Raw genomic sequence first — 19,238 nt, forward strand, 5'->3', positions numbered from 1 at the left:
ACCTGCTAAAGGCTTAATCAGCCACTAAACATCTTATAAAATAAAGTGTCTCTGGTTCTGCTTCAGTACATTTGATAATTTTTAAACTGTCCTGAGTCTGATGTTATACAGGTAGGAGTCCAGTGCTTAATTGGTGGAAATGATGATATGGATTTATGCTGTTTCGTAAAACTAGAAAATAAGTGTTGGATTTTGGCAATTCTCCTACAGGACATAGAGTCCCTCAGATCACAATAGGTAAAAGCAGTAGATGAGGGTTGTGCATGGATGGCTGGAAAACAAGCATGGCTGTGTCTCTGGAGGACCAGGAAATACCCAGAATGACAGAGTTTGGGAATGTGTGCGTGGCTCTTTCTGTTTTAATGTTTTGTCTTTGCACAAACTGTCCCACTTTGCTTTGACCTTCAGCCCAGTTTAGACTGACAGTTGCTGCTGTCTACTGTGCGAAGAAAATTGGGACAGGCTCACCGCCCCTTCAAACTGTGCACAAACATTCTCAGCCCTTTGCTGTAGCTTCAAACTTCATTTTTCACCCTAGATTTTCTCACTAACCTGATATTTGTACATGTAGCTTTTGAACCAAGCAACTAGCTTTGAAAATTACTTTCCTGACTGGCTGATTTTCTTGGCTGTTAGAATACTGTAACTTTTTTCACATCATTAACCTGTTTCAAAATAAATCTAATTAGCCATTTACAAAGTTAAATGATGTCACTTATGAATTTCATATGGTTGTAAACTAAAACGTGTTTGGGTTGTAAAGTGCAAGTTGGATTAAACTTGATTACATTTTTTTTGGCTCTTTGGCACCTTTTTATGAAATTTTAAACAATTAATAGAATAGAAATAGTGATCAGCTGCAGCCTTGTTTTGAGACAACACTACGTTTCTAATGCTCTAATTTATTTTACACTCAGTGACACAGAAAAAATAAGAGTCCACTTACATCATATAGTTTGAGTCAGGGTCCTCGAACATTCAGAGGGCAGCCCTAGCTCTCAGCTATACTGTGCCCCATTTCTACATTCGTTGCCTTAGTTAATACCTTTCTACTTTTACAATAATTGCTCTGTGCTGTTGCATCTTAGGACAGAATAGAGGTTATGAGTAATATCTGGAAGAAGGCTGTCACTGGGGAATAGTTGACAAGCAGCGAACCCTGACAAACTCTGTTACTTGTGTGCTCCTGTCTGGCTTTACTGATCATCAACACAGACAGACACCTACCCAGATCTGCAGTCATGGTGATCTCATGATCTTTACATCAAGATTATAGGGAGAGAGCCAGCTTGTAGTCAACTCTTGTCAGATGCTTCCCAAATATCTTAATTTCAAATCTTATTCCTCTGCTCACACTCATTCTTTCATTTGTTTTCTTTCTCTCTCACACACATACAGTCTCTTGCTCTCACACTCAGTCAATCTCATGCCCATAGTAAATGCAGCTGGAATGTGTGATGTGGACTCAGTGTGGCCCAGGCTAGTCCTCCTCCATTCAGCAGCAAATCCCTCTGCTTTAGGGTTTGCTTTTACAGTCCGATGTGCCAGGGACGGTACCATAAACTCAACCGTAAGAATCTCTCACCGACTTGTCATGTTTAGCCAGAGGGAGGAATGTAAAGTGGTGTGCCTGAATGAGCTGAGTCATAATTAACAAGCTTCTGTGTCACTGTTCGCCCAGTCATATAGCTTGTGATCTGATATATTGGGTTTCATTCTGGCACCTTGATGTGTGATTGTGAAACAACAAGAAGTGCAAGCGAGTGAAGTGTATTCTAGTAAATTACAAGTACTTTACGTGACAAATTTTGTCAGTGATCTAGCATTGATACTTTAGCTCACAGATGGCGTGAGTATTCTTTTTAACCACAAACAAGCTGTATTTCTTCTTTATCACAGCCCTCAACAACATCTAAAATGTATTTTTTGTTGTTGTTGTTGTTTATCATCCTCAGGCCTCCCCTTCCTGAGAGCTCCTTGGAGAAAATGAAACGGTTCAAGAGACGTCTCTCTCAGACGCTGCGAGGCAGCCACACCATCGACGAGTCGCTTTCTGAGCTGGCCGAGCAGATGACCATTGAAGAGAATGGCCTGAAGGACAGCGGTGAGCTTTTAAATATTTAATTGGTTTAGTTAAGTGGCTACTTTTGAATATTTAAGTGTCTGATGTTGTGGTGTGAGGAGGAGCTTTACATAAATTGCACCTATAAATGTTGGTTTAAAATTAATTAGGAAACCACCAATGTTTCTCTAATTAATGAAACAAATCTCCTAGATAATTTAATGATTCAGGGTGTTTATGACGTGCCCACAGCTTGTTAATACTTAGGGCCATTTGTCATACCAAATGGCAAAATTAAATGTATCTGAAATTAATTACACAAATCCCTTAATGATGCAGGAGGTTTATGTTATTGCCACAGCTTGCTCTGCATCGCTTTGGTTGTGCCAATGGCTTTAAATACTGCAATATATCTACAATCATATCCTTAATATCCTTTGCCAATGTTGCTACACTGTTTTATCTAACACAGACTCACGTTCTGGAAGTGGCCGAAGTTTGGCTGCTCGGTAGTTTTTATTTCTTCATTGTCTTGGTTTGCTGAATGTTTTTTTTCCTTTCTTTCAAACAGAGAGCAGCTGTAACAAGAGAACACAATTTCCCAATTGCAATAAAGTTGTTGAATCTTGAATGTTTTATCAGAATGTTTCACATATCTCTGTAATGACCTTTGTCAGTTGGTGGGACTTGGTGCATATGGAGCCAGCTAAAGTTTTAGCCTTCAAGGTGTCAAAATAAAAAGTGGCACAGCAGCTTATCTTTGCTCATGTTCACCAAATCTGCAGGGAGCAAGGGAGGAAGCATACCTTGGTGTGCCGCCACACTGTTGCCATGACGCTCAGGCTCTGGAAATGTTCTAGAGTTTCCATGACATTGCCACAGCGACTTGGATGACTTGGTGAAACCAGCCAGGCATCTCAACGCAGTTTTGTTTTTTTTTTTGTTTTTTTAGGGATCTTTCAGCTCCTCTTGTCCAGCCTGAGCTTTGCCCGAGACTTCTTTCAGTCCTGTGCCCAGTTTTTTTCTGTGTTCTTTTGTCCAAATGAGAAGTTTTTTCCCTTCTTCAATCAATCAGATCAGCCAAGTCCCCCAACCCCCCTTCCCATTTCCCTCTGAGAACTAACTGGGTTTGTAAAGGGCTTTTTGTTTAGTGATTAACACCGGGTTTGGCCAGAGTGTTCTGTGCTTGGTGAGTGGGGACACAGAATTATGTTTTGTGCTTGCGTGTTTGTTAGCATGAGCAGATTTTAATAGTTTAAGAAGAGACAGACTGGAATAGCCAGATGAGATGTGATCTGAACCCTGCAAATGGGGAAAATGTTCTGGTCCTGATCTGATTATGTAACCTGCAGAACTGAGGCCAGAGGCAGCGGAAGCTGCACAGAGATAAGGCAGAGGTGGCGTAAGGACCGTGATATTACACTGGGCCTGTGTACATTTTGATTTTATAGGAAATGCGTCATAAACATAAGTGTGCGAATGAAAAAAAAAAAGGATGACAGACTGCCTTATAAACAGCAAAAATTCCTCTAGGTTCACATAGTTCTTGGGGGGCAGGTTGATCCAAACATCTTCTGTGGATTTAGACAGTTTCTGTATCTTCTTAACAAAAAGAAGAAAAAATGGACACTTATGGTGAAAGTTTCTCTCAAACTTTGGTTTTTACTTTAAAATAACAATGAAAGCCATACTGATTATGGTTTAGGAGTGAATATGAAATATGTGAGAGAACTTTTACCATGCCTCAGTCCTGTTTTGGAACAACTTCCTTCCTTTATCGGCATCTTATGTCTTCATGTTGTCCGAGACTGACCGCATGATATTGCGATCAGGGCTCAGTGGGGACAGTACCATTTGTGTTATGGAACTTCTCTATTCTTTTGTCTGATAATAGTTCTTTATTACTCTGCCCGTAGACTGAATTTGTGAAAAATCCGTTGTGTTCATAATAGTGTTGGCGATGGGTAAGAATCAATATATTTAAATTACTTATGAATTTAAAAAGGTAATGTATATCTATGTGTGCAAGTTAAATTGAAAATGTGATTTTAAAAAAAGACGAATCAGCATGCAATAAAGCACTTAGCAAATACTCCAAAGTTTGGATGTTTGTGTGGGCAAAACTCTTACGTAGTGAAATCTGTTTTTGGAGCTCAACAAGACCGTGAACCACCCACAATACTCTAAATCAGCTGTGGGCTTCATTTTGGCAGTCAGATTAAAAATGTAGTGAAGCCCGGGCAACTGGAAGCTGGACAAGTCATCACTGGGGGGGGAGGTAACTCATCAAAGGAATTACAGATATAAAATAAAAGCACGTCACTGCAGCTGTCATATTTCCCACCTCAGAGTGTTATTCAGGTTTAATAAATAAGAACAGTTGTCAGTAGATGATGGTGATGGTAGAAAATGATCAAACCAGGTTTAGGAAAGGCTGCCTATTTGCTCATTTAGAGTTCCAAACCCACACCTATGCAAACTAGTCACAAACTTTAGTGTTTGCTTTGTACTTTTAACTCTCAGTTGAAATCTGTAGTATTTTAATTTTTGGATCATTTGTAGCAGATTTAATACAGGATTGTCTAATTGCCTGGAGCAACCAGAGCTACTGTGATCCATAACTTTCTTTCTGTTGATGTATTATTTGCTGTCCGGTTGCCTAATGTCCCTTTCGTCACACTCACTGGGTAAAGCATGTACTTCAATATCTCTCTGTCTGAGCTCTGACTGTTTGCTAAACTGCATCTCTGAGCCTCCATCGTCTCCTCGCTGTTAGAGTTGGTGTTTTAGTAGGTGCTGCTCTTTACAAAATAACTCTTCCACCTCTGTCAGCTCCATTCTTGCTTTCTGTCAAATGCTCCCGTTTGGCAGTTTTCTCAAACTAAAACACGGTCTTTCAGTTTACATACTACGCTTTCTCTCTACTCTGTTTTTGATACGAAGAGAGTTAAACTGCACAGGTTGAGAGAATAAACCTCATTGTTTCCACAGCGCTATTCACAACTAGATAATCCTAGTTTTGTGTATTTATTAAAATCAAAGCACATTAGAATAAGATTGCACCAAATAATATTAGTTTTTATACCATTTTATAGCAAGAGAAGATTCTGTCAAAATGTGATGTGTTGCATAACAATGCATCTGTTTATCAGTCCTTATATAATGTTTCTTTTTCTTTCCTTCTGTTTCCTCAGTTTTTGCATGCTGTATTCCTTCCGTTAGTCAGTTTGATAGTTTCATTTTGTTTTTTAAACAGGTAATAAAGAATATTAAACTTTAGTGCCTCTGCATAAAATCCTAGAAACACACTTAATTATATTCATAGTTAACAATGCAGTTGGGTTTCTCAAGACTGTGATTATTTAAATGACCGGACTTTTTAAGGCTCTTACAGATATTTAAAAATTATTATCCTCGATAGCAGATAGAAAATTTGCAATGGAGAGTAACTGGACAAATGTAGTCATAACATTATATCTTCAAGCTTAAAACTTAAAATAGGATACGACAGGACATTGGGATAATGGTTCACCTTGAACTTGGTCGTTTGCATGAAAAGTGTCACAAATTATGTGGAGACTAAAAGAGCAATGGGATAAAGTTGAAAATTGTGCACAGTCAACAAGCCGTGTGTGTGTGTTTGAGTGTGTGATAATGACAGAAATTGACAGGACAGAGCCCCCTTCCAGTAAGACATAGAAATGGTTTGAGGAGGAGGGGGAGTTGTTGGACCATACAACATGAGTTCGGATGCCATGTGTACAAAGTTGTGGGGACTCCAGCGCATATTTTAAACTTATTAAGCGATGATTGCCCATAATGTGATAATACACTAATCATTTCCAACATTATTACCACCAGATGGTTATAATGTTGTGGTTGACAGGACTCATCACTGTCTGCAGCTACACAGCCAGCACTGTGTGTTCACTGTGTGACACCTGTTTATCATGGCCAGCAGTAAATTAATTCTATCCTGATCCCTGTCCACCACAACAATAACACCTAAGTGTGTGTCAGTGCTGTGTGATCAGTGTGCAGTTTCTTTGTTGAGCGCCAATATGAAATTTGTTTTTCTGCAACTGTTTATTTAGTCAAACATATTCCTGTACTTAACCACAGATCACAGTTTGCTCATAAGATTTGTGGTTTTTTAAAAAGTTTTGTCTTCTCCTGCAGAGCCCATCGTCAGGAATGGCCGTCCTCCATCAGCCCACAGTGTCCACTCCTTCCTTCACCAATACACAGGCTCCTTTAAAAAGCCACCGCTGAGGAGGCCTCAAAGCATCAGAGGAGGCCTCGGCTCTCTCATGGTTATGCCTCGCAATGGTAGCCGCCTTGGTGAGAGAGAGAGAGAGACATACACACAAACACACACATACTTTCTTTGTAACGTTTACACATCGTGACTTTAAATAGATCAATTAGAAGTTGGCACTTTGTCTAGATTTAATTAAGGTTTTTCTTAGAAACACAGAGTGACGTTTAAAAATGTGCTCAAGCAACCATTTCTTAGATAAATGTATGAGACACACATATAGTCACACAATAAACCTATTAAGTTAAGCAGATACAATGTTTAAATTCACAACCATGAATATAAACTAAAGGCCTGGAAGACAGGCTAATCTGCTCAAGTTGTTTAGGCATTGGCCAATCACAATATGAAGTGTGGATTTGTGTTGTAATGCCACATGGCACTAAAATAAATGAAAGCTATCAGTCAAACCTATCAGAATTTATGTACTTCTTGTATATATTATGTGTTCAACTCACTCAGGAGCTTAAAAATAGCAAGGCTCAAAAAGTGTACGAGTGTGTGTGTGTGTTTTTTTTTTCTCTGTTAAAGTCATCAGCTTTCGTTGTTTCCATAAACCTGCTCCATCTCTCAAACTAAACCCCCTCACTTCTCTCTTTGTTTCCCTTTTTTTCCCCCTCTAGATATTGTCCACGAGAACCTGAAGATGGGATCAGATGGGGAGAGCGACCAAGCCTCAGCGACTTCCTCTGATGAAGTGCAGTCACCCACGGGTGTTTGCCTGAGGAACCGGGGCAACAGACGCATCTCTGCAGAGGTGAGATTTGGTTGGGTTCTCAGACTTTTATTTTTCTAACATAGAGACTTTTAAAATCAAGCTTATTCTCTGGCAAGTGACTCACTAGCTACTATTAACAAGGTTTGACGTATGAATATGTTGCTGAAATGAACCATGACACATGTACTCGCCCGCGGTCCTGTCTGACTTAGTATTTCAGCCTCCACTTTGTTATTGAAGGTATGTTTTGAGTAAATCACTAAAAAGCAAAGAGAGTTTGACAATGGATTTTTTTTTCTGCAAGAAATTGTCAGTTCCAATCTTTAACTCGGCGTAGGCGTATTCTCGTGTGTGTCATGAACACGCAGAAGTCCTCAGCTGCCTACATAATCTCAGCAAGAGACACTCAAAGACAGTGACTCCCAATAGTGTACTTCTGAACATGGTTGAATCTGTTTTAAAAGGGTTTTACATTTGCCTACACCACCACCCACCCAACCCCCTCATTTACTTTCTCGCTTTCTCAAACACAAACCAGTCACAAGGAGGACAATTTTAACATTCCTGTGGCGGCTGCGTTATGTCAACACGTTATGGAAAGACTTCTCATTGTAATTATTATTCTTTGTTGTCTAAAAGAGATTTAATTTTGCCACTGGCATCTCTTTTAATCCAGGGCGTGTGATTTTTGCACGTATGAGAAAAGTGCAACAGTATTATTCCAAAATAATAAACTTCAAGCAGCTGAGAACAAAAGCAACCCACTGTAAAGACATAATTGTCATGGCTTTCACCACAACATACTGAGATGAGTGGAGATGGATGACTTGGATGGAAAGCTACAAATGCAGAACTCGTTTGAAAGTGAAAAGCTTTAATCCAGCTGAAAGGCAGCGTGAAGTGAAAAGAAAAAATAAAGCTGCATCATCTTATTTGTGTGGAATTTTACTAGACTTTAGAAGATTTCAGACAGAATTTTTCGTGGGTCCCAGTTGGAGTCAAAGAGAATCTTATAGACAAAATGACAGCAGTGTTTAAGGCTTTGATCTTTTGTTTCTTTGGAATGGGAACGTTTGTTACAACTTTGACTAGTGTCACAGTGCATGGCAGGGACAGGGTGGGCAGTCCGCCAACATCTGTAGCATATGGAACGAGGATGGTTATCAATTCATATTTATTTTCTGCACGTGTAGCTGGAGTGTTGACCTCTTTGTAACTTAACAAAAATGTAAGGTATCAGAAATCTACTGCCATTACCTTTAATTGCTTTTAAACAGAAAAACGAGGAATATTTTTTTGTTGTAACATAAGATATTTGCAATGCAGGATTTAAAGTATCCTAAAGCTGTGCATTACATTCTCTTTCTTTACGACTAAGCCAAATCTGGCGCCCTTAAATCCATCTTAACGGCCTCTAATGGGATTTAGGATGTACAGCTGACGTGTGTCAGTACTGCCTCTCCATGTTCACTGGCACAGTCTAATAACAGTACACCATTAAGTATCTTAGTTTATATTTTTATTAAATTGGAAAATCGCTTATATTTCTAATCACTTATCTTTAAGGTTTAACGGGGCATTTGGCTTCTTAATGTGCCCTCTTTCACTTTCTGCATTTTTATTGGGCTTTAATCTCAGTTAAGTAAAGTGATTTCAAATCTGCTGCACATGCCACAATCCCATTAGCAACTTTTAAGAGGAGTTGACGTGCCCTTTTTTCTTTTTAGCTTTGTATTAACACAAAATACCACTCTGTTAAAAACCATGAAGACGTGACTACTTGAGCATGTTTTTTTTTTACTGTAGAGTTGATCTTGATATCCTGCCTCTAAACCGCAGCACCTGCTGGGTGATCGTAGGAGGAGAGGCCGTGTGATTTCCGAACACTCACTTTACTTCCTCTGACAGTGTTTATTGGTTGCTTTGGTTGCAGGACCTCTGGGGCTTTACAAGCAGATGCAAGTAGCTGCACAGACAGACCAAGCTTGCAAGACTGCACCAAAAAGAAAAAAAAAATCTATAAACGTGTAGTTAGGAAGCTCACTTCATTCAGGGCCAGGCACACACAGACCTGACACATCACCTCTTGCTGTGTACCAAGAGCATTTGCTAACAGTTCACCTCACACTTCCTGTGACTGTTTCACAACTAGCAAAGGTTTATTTGGACACACACATAGGGTTGAACTCTGACTTTTTTTTTCTTTCAGTCCAACAAACATCTCTTGTTGTGGAAGTGATCCACTAGCTAAATCACTGTATTTCTCTGTGCTGCTTTGACTCTTATTTGAGTGTCTGTACTAAAAATCTAATAAGCAGGAGGAAGGAAGTTTAGAAGCTACACAGGAAATCCAGTGTCTGTGGTCAGGTAGTAGATTGGCCTCGTCTCACTGCATAGGAAGCAACGCTGTTCTGGGATTACATCACAAGGATTACTGTAAAATGGTCCAGATGGTCCATTTTGTAACAGATTAGAATGGGTTGATTGGACAACTGAAAGAGGGATCGAGGGTACAAAGGCCGGGAGATGGATGACAACACTTTGAGGACAAACTACCATACTAGGTGTAATGATATTTAAAAAATATGGCACCAAATGCAAATTATAGCATCCTTTGATGAACCTGAACATCTGGTAGTTATGGCTGATTTTGTTTAATCTGTGAATTTGATCATAACATTTCATGAAATTGTGACAATATCAATTGTTCACATTTTAGAAACTTGGAAAAGTGTGTAAACTAATATATCAACTGATTTTAAAAAAGGGATTATATATCTTTAAAATATGCAGTAAACAACACATCTCTTAATTTGTTTTCATGCTTGAAAAAGAAAATCTAAATGCCTGGCATGTACATACACCTGCATACAAAACTGCAGATAAATATATTCTCTATCTGAGTTTTTTTTTGTTGTTGTTGTCAGAAATCAACTAAGAAAATTAAGTTCCAACAATTGTATTAATCAATGAAATCATTTAACACACAAACATTTGTGGCCTTTGTGGCCCTCTGTCCTATGTGTTCTACTGATAGACAACCATAATTTTCTGACCAAATAAGTGTATATATAAAGTTAAAAATTAATAAATCAAAAATGCAGAATAATTTCTGTGAGACTGATATCAAATATCTACTGTAGGCATGTAAGCTGTAGGTACCCATAATAGATGCTAAAGGGTCAGTTGATTTGTCCAGGAGTCATTCAGATCAGCCACACATTTATCACAGAGCTTGTTGAAATGTGGAGAGTTCAAAGTTACATATTGTTGCATCTGTTGTTGCCTCAAATGATTTGGAACAACCAGCGAGTGAGTGAGTGAGAGAGAGAGAGAAAGAGAGAGAGGGAGGGAGAGAGGCTGGATTAACAGTAATCTAACAAATAGAGGCAATGCATGATGGGAAGAATCCAGACATTGTGTAGTGAGTGTGAGTGCTTGATTTTATATAACAAATTATTAGGATCATGCTTTAGTACTTTGTTGCTCTGGGAAAGACTTTACCCTGAACTCTTAAAGGGCTACACAGGAAGCTGTATGCAGCTACACGTGTATTTATACACACTGGTCTCTCTGTTAACCAGTGCCGCCTGGAGCTGGCTGTCTAATGCTGATTCCTTCAGATTCTACGTGTTTACTCTGGTTCACTGCCATTTTTTTTTTGTCAATCATTGGTATTTATCTAGAGCTTGTGCTGATTTCTGAGGGTTTACTCCTGTTTTTGTAAGGTTTTACATGATGTTGACACTGTTTTTAAATTGGGCCTCTGTTGTGTGTGCAGGATCTGAATAAACGTCTGTCCCTGCCAGCCGACATACGTATACCTGACGGTTACCTGGAGAAGCTGCAGCTGAGCAGCCCACCCTTCGACCAGCCACTGAGCCGACGTTCCCGCAGAGCCTCACTGGTGAGCAGTGTGTCGCTGGTGATGAGAGTGAGGATAAAGAAGGATCAACTAGAGCTAATGAAAGAATAGAGAAAGTTGATGAGATTGAGACGGAAACATCTAGGAGAAAGATGTGTCCTGCTGTCTGAGTCGCACACGATGTAACAGCAGCGTTCTCCCAATTTGTGTCGTGTCTGTCTCTGTCCTGTCAGCTGCCTGATAAAAGAACAAAGAACAATAATGGGGAAAATTGCTATCCTGGCAACTCTAATTAGTTTTATAATGTGTTTATCAAAAAAATGTGAATCCACTTTTTCCTAAGGAAAGGCAGCAGTCCCACAAATTACAAATTTGATGTGTTTGTTAATTTTACCTTCCTCAAAGTAGACCTGAAAACTCAACCCAATGGTCAGAAAACACATTTACTAACTGTGTAGCAGTTCCCTTGTTTGCACATTTCTGTGAAGATTTGCTTTTTTATTTGCCAGGAAACTAAAGGTTTTTAGGTTTACGTGTAGGTGTCATGGGGGAGTTGGGGGGACATTTTGATTATTTCTATCTGAGCATTAGGGAATTTTGCTTTTTTCTGACATTTCAGAGAATAAGTAGTTCATTTAGAAAATAATCAATTCAATGTAAATAATTTTTAATTGAAGCTCAAACTGAAAGGCTAAAGAAGTATCAGCAATAAAACTGGCCTTGGTGTAAATGTAGCAGTATAAAACGTTATGGATGCATTTTGTGCTTGCAGTATTCCAACATTAAACTAGGTGACTGTAGCTCCGGGTTCTTCAAACTCTGCAGGAAACATAAAACAGCAACACTAATGAATTTCTGTATTTCGACATAATGGATTGTATGTTTCTGAAAAATTTGTTTTGTCTAATAGTGCAAATTAAATATTTGAAAAATCAAGTCCCGCTGACTTCCAGTTACTAAAGGAAAAGCAGTGCCGAATATATAATAATCGCCCCCAGTCTTCATTTTATCTAATGGTTTACAGCTAAAAACTGTGACCTACAGCTGTTGGATAATTGTAGTGGCGTAGAAATTAGGTTTTCCTGTGAAATGTAGACGCGGATGTTCTTATGTTACTTGCTGCGTACATCAGGGTGAGGGATGCTGATTGGAGAAACAGAGCAGCGGTTAGAGAAGACAGCTGATGTTTAACTTATTGAAGTGAGAGCCTGAGAGCTCACCTTTTAGACTGTCTAACCTCATCCTCTCAGCCTGTTGTCATGTGTTTACACCACATCTCAGCAGCGTCAGTAATTGAATTGTGGTTTTACTTTGAATGTGCGTCTGTCAAAAGCAGAACAGAGCATAAGGAGCACTGAACCCAGTCCACTGCATTTGCATCTGCGCTCTTTTACAGAGTAGTTATTAAAGCGCCGAGTGGTGTGTCGTGTCACTCAGACTGCTCAGCTCCTCTATCACTAGTCTTCATTTAGTGTCAAGGGTCGGTTTAAAGTCTAGTGAAGCTTCTACTAAAGCTTTCTTGTGGATGTGATGACCTCACACCCTGACTTTTTAAGACACTTCAGTCCCTTTGCCTGTCAACAATGAGGACTACATGATACCTAATTGTGTGAGAGTGTGTTTGTTGTTACTACGCACTATTACATGCTAAACTTGTACCTTTTTGTTTAAAATGACTAAAACTAATTTCAAAGTAGCACATGGACCTTTTCCCCTAGTGTGTTAAATGTGCCTTCATTCTCTTGCCCATAAACAAATACATTATAAAAGCCAAAAGCTTAGTCAGAATAGATTAGCTATGATGGTTGTTGGGGTCTGTGACCTCCTTACATTTCCCTCTCTGCTGCTGCGAGGCCGTCATCAGGATTTGTTGTGGTGCCTGTAATCTTGTCAATGCTAATAAAGATGCCACCATCATTAATTCTGTTTGTCCTTTCCTTTCCTCCAGTCAGAAATTGGATTTGGGAAGCTGGAGACCTACATCAAACTGGACAAACTGGGGGAGGTATGTGAGAGTGTGTGTTCACTAATCTACTTGTCCTCCAGGGGCTAATGTTCTTATTTTGAGTGATTAAATGCAAACAGACACAATTATAGTTTACTTTTAACCCCTGCATCAATCCAGCCAGTGAAACGTTTCCTCCCCTTTTTCTCTTTGTCCGCCATGCTCCAGGGCACATATGCTACAGTGTTTAAGGGGAGGAGTAAGCTGACCGACAACCTGGTGGCGCTGAAGGAGATCAGACTGGAACATGAAGAGGGGGCGCCATGCACAGCTATCAGAGAAGGTACGAAGCTTCAGCAAATAGTAAAAAAAGTCCTACAGTTTCCTCCACTTAGATTTGGTGTGAATCATTGTTTACTTGCGTGGCTGTTACTGAATGTTGGTGCATTTACTGCTCTAAATTGACATGTTCTGAGCTTTCGAGAACTATCTGAACTCAGGTGCATGTTTCCCCTCCCTCCAAGAAAAATGTGTTGTGATTACTTTAAAGTGAGTGCTATGCAATGTGTAACCTTTTGTTCACATAGAACATGCATTTTCTTTTCTGGTGTCGTCTCCGATGCCGTCAGGTGGATGCAGATTTTGAAGTTCATCTTTGTTTGACCGTGCAGACACTGTTAGCTTTTAGAAACACTGATCCACTAGAAATAGTTCCATTTGTGATCACTCTGCTCAGTATTTATTTATAACTCATATTGGAGCACTGCATCCTTTTTCGAGGTGAATGAGGGCAATGTGACCTCATAAGCACAGTCATTTTCATTATTATCGTTTTCTCATTTTGTGTGTGTATGCATTTTATGTTTTCAATTTGGCACAGAATTGAGTTGTTGATTAATAAAATTTAGAGTAATTTCTCTTTGTTACTGAGATGTGTGTATGAAGACAGTTTATAAACACACGTCACATGGCTCCATGATTATAGATGCAGACATACCAGAGTTGGATGTTGAACAAAATAAACTTTAAGGTTAAGACAAACAGAAGCAAGCAGTGTATAACCAACCGCACTGTTATCTGTCCTGTTTTTCTTGTTCTTTAGTGTCACTACTGAAGGACTTAAAACACGCCAACATCGTGACGCTGCACGATATTGTCCACACAGACAAGTCACTCACACTGGTCTTCGAGTACCTGGTGAGACCAACAATGTCCCTGCCCCATATTTTGGGATGACTCATGTTATTCTCCTAAAATGACTATATTTCACATTATTATTATTATTATTATTATTATTATTATTATTATTATTATTATTATTATTATTATTATTATTATTGACCCTGTGTAGAGTTTGCTTTCCAATTTGCTCACGGACATTTCTCTGTGTCTCGTCTAGGACAAAGATCTGAAGCAGTACATGGACGACTGTGGGAACATCCTGAGTATGCACAATGTTAAGGTGAATGTTTCTCTAGCAACAACTTCGTGAACTTAAGACATTGTGGTCGTTGTCGTCAATACAAGAACCATACTTATTGTGCCCCCTGGTGGTTGAGTGTAGACAACATGCTGAAGAGTAAAATGTGTTTTCTAAAGTAAACTTCTCCCACAAAACCACCTCTGCATTCATAGAGCTTTGGTTATAAGCCCTCTTTAAATAGATCTGAAATTACTTGGAACTGCATATTAAAACTACCCCCACTGTTTGGGAGGAGCATGTCAGTAATACATTTCCATCTGTACCAATTTAAAATTTCAATGAATATTAGTTTAGTTTTTATTAATAAAAAACAATAAATCTATAATAAACAATACTCTGTTCCAGAAGGATTGTTATCAGTTCTTTTATTGGATAAGTTATATTTAGGATCACTATGTAGCACGACTGATTTTACCAGTTCCAGTTATATACAAGTTATAGTTACTGATCTAAAATATGTGTTTCCCAGGTTTTTCTGTTCCAGATCCTGCGAGGGCTGGCGTACTGTCACAGACGAAAAGTTCTGCACAGAGACTTGAAACCTCAAAATCTGCTCATCAATGACAGAGGGGAACTCAAACTGGCTGACTTTGGTAAAAACAGTGTTGTTTGTTTTCAAAATCATATGTTAATTTTAATCTCTTATCTACAATTTAAATTAAAGTAAAAGCCCCAAATGAAGTTCTGCATATCAATTTCACAATAGTTTTTATAGTTTGGGAAAGGTTGCATACCCTTATTTTGAAATGTAAAAAAGTGTAAAGTAAACAATTTTTCTTTTTTGTATTTTGTACACATTTCTTTTCTTAATCAACCTTAAATGGTAAATAATAATAATGCACATTCAGCTAGTTTAAATATTTCTTTATCATCAGAAGTAAATGTAAATGGTCGGTGTGTCTGAAACAAGTTGTAGTAAAATGATAATAACTCTGAAGGTTTGAACCAAATTGACTAATTAAAAATTTACTTAATTTCTGATGAAGGAATGTGCATCAAATATTATCTTTATAAAAAATAGTTTTACTCTGTTTTACATTTTAAATTAAGGACATTTAGACTTTTGCAACCAACTATATACTAAATATGACTATTCTTATTTTTCATATTTCTCCTCCACAGGACTAGCCAGAGCCAAGTCTGTGCCCACTAAAACATACTCTAACGAGGTGGTAACACTTTGGTATCGGCCTCCCGACGTGCTACTCGGTTCCTCCGAGTACTCCACACAGATAGACATGTGGTGAGTGGGCCTCGATCAGCGGGGTGAATTACAACAGTTAGAAAATGCCATTCAGACTGCCGGCGTCTCTCTTTACGTCTCTTTAACACTTTGAGTGTTCAGTGAAGGTGCAGCCAAATATAGTCCTGAAGGACAAAGAATTCCTCTGATGCATTTTTCATTTTTAATGTCTGATTTGTGGAATGGGCACAAAGGTTTGGAACTTCTTTAATTTATTTGGTGCTCTTCGGAGAATGCAGACCTCCTCATCTACAGTGAGGAAACTTTGATGAGCTGTTTCCATAATCTTGCAAGTGCCATGCCGCTTTCTCAAATTGACTCCCGCCTCTTCCTTTGATATTCTTTTGATTGAACAGGTTGAAACCAGCCTGTAAACTTCTGATTATGAGGAGATCTACTTAAAAATTTAGTGATAGTATAACTACATAACACCTGAGCTTCGGTCAGACTCATGATTGTATCTGTGCTGTCTATGTTCTCCTGTCAGGGGAGTGGGCTGTATTTTCTATGAGATGGCTGCTGGCAGGCCCCTGTTCCCAGGCTCCACTGTGGAGGATGAGCTGCAACTCATCTTCAGGCTGCTAGGTCAGTGCTGCCCCCTGCTGAAAACAAAGCAGTCAAAACTTTCAATATGAGCCTCTTAATCCCATTAACGATGGCGTGTACCCCTGTGGCAGCGTGAAAAGCCCCCTCCAGCTGCCACGGTAATACCAGATTTTAACAGGGCTGTTTAAATGTCCTTCCACAGGCACTCCCACAGAAGAAAGCTGGCCTGGGATATCCTCTATTGATGAATTCAAGTCCTACAAATTCCCAAAATATAAGGCGCAACCCCTCATCAACCACGCACCCAGGTAAGACTGAGATTGTCTCTGTTTACGTCAGGAATAGGGCCATACTGCAAGCATACATTGTGGTTACTCATTTACAGTTTAACACTTCCCCCTCACTTCTCTTGTTAGCCCTCTAGTTGTGGGAGAGGAGCAAATGTTTCTAATAAGACCCAGGTATAAACAAAAAGCTGTTTCTCTATGTAGAGCTTTTTAGCGAGTTGGACATTATTATTGGTCTGTTTAGTTAGGAGTGTGTACTCTTTGTCACTTCCTGTAGGGAAATCCTGTGGAATAGTTGGTTCTGTTTCCTTCCTTACACTTGCCAGCATCTGTGTGTGATCCCACCTTAACTGACCTTGCCCCTCCTGCTCTCTCTCCCCCTCTTCCTCCCACCCGACAGACTGGACACTGATGGCACTGACCTGCTGATGTCATTCCTAAAAGTGAGTCTTACATTATCTGTTGGGCATTAATGTGATGTTAAAAGCAGTGTGACACATTGAGCAGCTATGTAAGGACTGTATTTTGGAATAGAAGCACTTCAGAGATTGCCAACACACTGAAAAGCAGTCACGCACTGCTGACCCCGTTTGTATGTTAATTCTTCATTGGCTGTTGTTTTTTATTTTTTATTTTTACTGCCCTAAATTTCAGTATGAGTCAAAAAAGAGGATCTCTGCTGATGAAGCAATGAGACAGCCGTACTTCAGGAGCCTGGGGCCACGTGTGCACACACTGCCAGAGAGTGAGTAATGAAATGGCAACACAGTAATGCAGACTTGGCAGGCTCTGTTAGCTACAACTTGAAAGAGATATTGCAGTGTGCAGTGAAGATCAATTACAGCCTCGTAGCAAAGACACTAGTCTCCTGGCAAGATACGATTTCTGTTGCATTGACCAACTTTTTGTTGTTTGACAGGCATATCCATATTCACACTGAAGGAGGTTCAGCTGCAGAAAGATCCTGGCTATAGAAACTCATCGTACCCCGAATCAGGTGAGGAATAATGCATGAAACACTACTTCAGCGACTTGTTTTCCCAGTGAAAACTTCACTCGATGGGAAAGTTGACAGTGGGATATGAAGGGGAAGATGTGACCCAAAGATACTGAGGGGTGAAAAGGACAGGTGCGGAAGTCCCAAAAACAGGAAGTGTTTTGTTTGACTCACACAAACACAATCAGCAGCTATGAGTCACAGCTCCTGGACGCCATTAGTATATTTAAGCCCAATTTACTACAATTCTAATAAATATTGCTACTTTCTATCTCACTGTTTCCAAGTACTTAACACACTGAAATATTCAGTGACTCACACATCCAAAAGCTATCTTTCTCTTTTCAGTCTTTAAAGAAATCCAGTGATTGTTGTACATCCTTGCATGCTGCAGACAGGAGACACTAATGGCTAATTCGGTATACTGTTAATGGTGCCAATATGCCAAGAAAGTAAGTTCTAAATAAAGGCTAAAAATAGGTCTTGCATTATACTTCCTGTTTTTAACCTTTAAGGGAAAATGAGAATTATTTTGAAATCTGACAATGTGACTTTTTCAAACTGAATACACTTTCCCCTTTTTGTTTATCTCCTTAGGCAACGGAAAGAGCAGAAGACAAAGCATGCTGTTTTAGAGTTTCTGGACTGTTTCTTTTTTTTGTATGGATCTGTTAGCTGTAGTTTTGTCGACGGAACCAACGGTAACCAGAAATGGTGGTTGACGTGGAGCATCATCAATCCCTCCAATCTGCTTGGGACACTTGCCCACGGTGCAACCCCCTCCCACATTTGGCCTGACCCTGGCCTAAGAGAGACATTTATATACTGTACATCTATATTTATTGAGAGAATTTGCTGCTAAATCCAACTACTGTCTAGAGTTCTAACTGGCTCAGTCACTTTAATGAGTACATGCAATGTGTATAGTTTTGTTTTGTTTTTTGGAAGTGGTGATATTTTTAGATTTGTTTTGTCAATATTTCTATTGTCATACACAAACTCCTTGGTGAGAGTGGTGTGTAAGGCACACAAACAGAGGGATTTTTATGTAGCAGCTCAAAAGGGTATTTTTCTTCTCGTCTCTGTTGCCACAGTGCTGTTCTCTACTGCACAAATCCTTTGTGACCATTTACTCTGAAGGTTTTTGATGCCAGATTTGATTTAAAACTGGTAATTTTATCCTAATGAGTGCAGTGCTGTCAAGCTGTGCGCAAAGATGCTGGCATATCATTCCACTATGCTGTGGTCTGTGTTGTGACCAGTGGAAAAAATGCAATGGACAACTTTAGGGCATTAAAGGATAATTCTAAAGAAATCCCTACATATTTAACTGCAGTGAACAACTCAGATACTTTGTTTGTCTATGATAAAGGAGAGGGGTGAAGTAAATTCCCAATGTTGGAATCTGCAGTGCTCTCCTTTTTGGCATTCCCATCCCTGTCAACTGTAGAAATTCATCTTTTTCCAGATATTTCCTATCATTGTGTTGCATGCCTGCTCTGCTGTTGAAGGAAGCACACAGCCACCAAACTCCTAATTCAGGAAGCACTAGCTGTAGTCCTGCACCTAGTGAGCAAGATACTGAGTCAGTGTATTTAACAGTGTTACAGCAATGTTTTGTAAGATCTCCTTTGACTTTATTTGTGGATTACTGTTCTTGGTGTGGGATTTCACTGCAGATGCCCTCCCACTTGAGCTTTCTTTTTCGGAGTAAAGAAAATTAAATCTAAAGTTTAAACAGAAACTACAAACTGGTTTGAGAATTTTTTTCTAT

General features: G+C 39.3%; 1 protein-coding gene across 3 annotated transcripts in view; it reads left to right on the forward strand.

Annotated features, from left to right (window-relative positions):
• Nucleotides 1-19,215, forward strand: part of LOC137126069 (cyclin-dependent kinase 17-like) — a 28,829-nt gene extending 9,614 nt beyond the window's left edge. For 2 of the 3 annotated variants that reach the window (XM_067502492.1, XM_067502491.1), the window contains exons 2-17: nt 1,956-2,104; nt 6,242-6,403; nt 7,004-7,137; nt 10,880-11,005; nt 12,912-12,968; nt 13,137-13,251; nt 14,011-14,105; nt 14,308-14,370; nt 14,861-14,984; nt 15,514-15,634; nt 16,122-16,219; nt 16,383-16,488; nt 16,868-16,910; nt 17,122-17,212; nt 17,387-17,464; nt 18,062-19,215. In XM_067502492.1, the coding sequence (XP_067358593.1) occupies nt 1,987-2,104; nt 6,242-6,403; nt 7,004-7,137; nt 10,880-11,005; nt 12,912-12,968; nt 13,137-13,251; nt 14,011-14,105; nt 14,308-14,370; nt 14,861-14,984; nt 15,514-15,634; nt 16,122-16,219; nt 16,383-16,488; nt 16,868-16,910; nt 17,122-17,212; nt 17,387-17,464; nt 18,062-18,099 (1,569 nt within the window). In that variant the 5' untranslated portion in view covers nt 1,956-1,986 and the 3' untranslated portion in view covers nt 18,100-19,215. Of the gene's footprint in view, nt 1-1,955; nt 2,105-6,241; nt 6,404-7,003; nt 7,138-10,879; nt 11,006-12,911; nt 12,969-13,136; nt 13,252-14,010; nt 14,106-14,307; nt 14,371-14,860; nt 14,985-15,513; nt 15,635-16,121; nt 16,220-16,382; nt 16,489-16,867; nt 16,911-17,121; nt 17,213-17,386; nt 17,465-17,812; nt 17,917-18,061 lie in introns of all 3 variants that reach the window. The other variant, XR_010914270.1, reaches the window with a different exon arrangement.
• Nucleotides 19,216-19,238: the final 23 nt, after the last annotated feature.

This window comes from Channa argus, chromosome 4 (genome assembly GCF_033026475.1).
Source record: "Channa argus isolate prfri chromosome 4, Channa argus male v1.0, whole genome shotgun sequence".
NCBI lineage: Eukaryota > Metazoa > Chordata > Actinopteri > Anabantiformes > Channidae > Channa > Channa argus.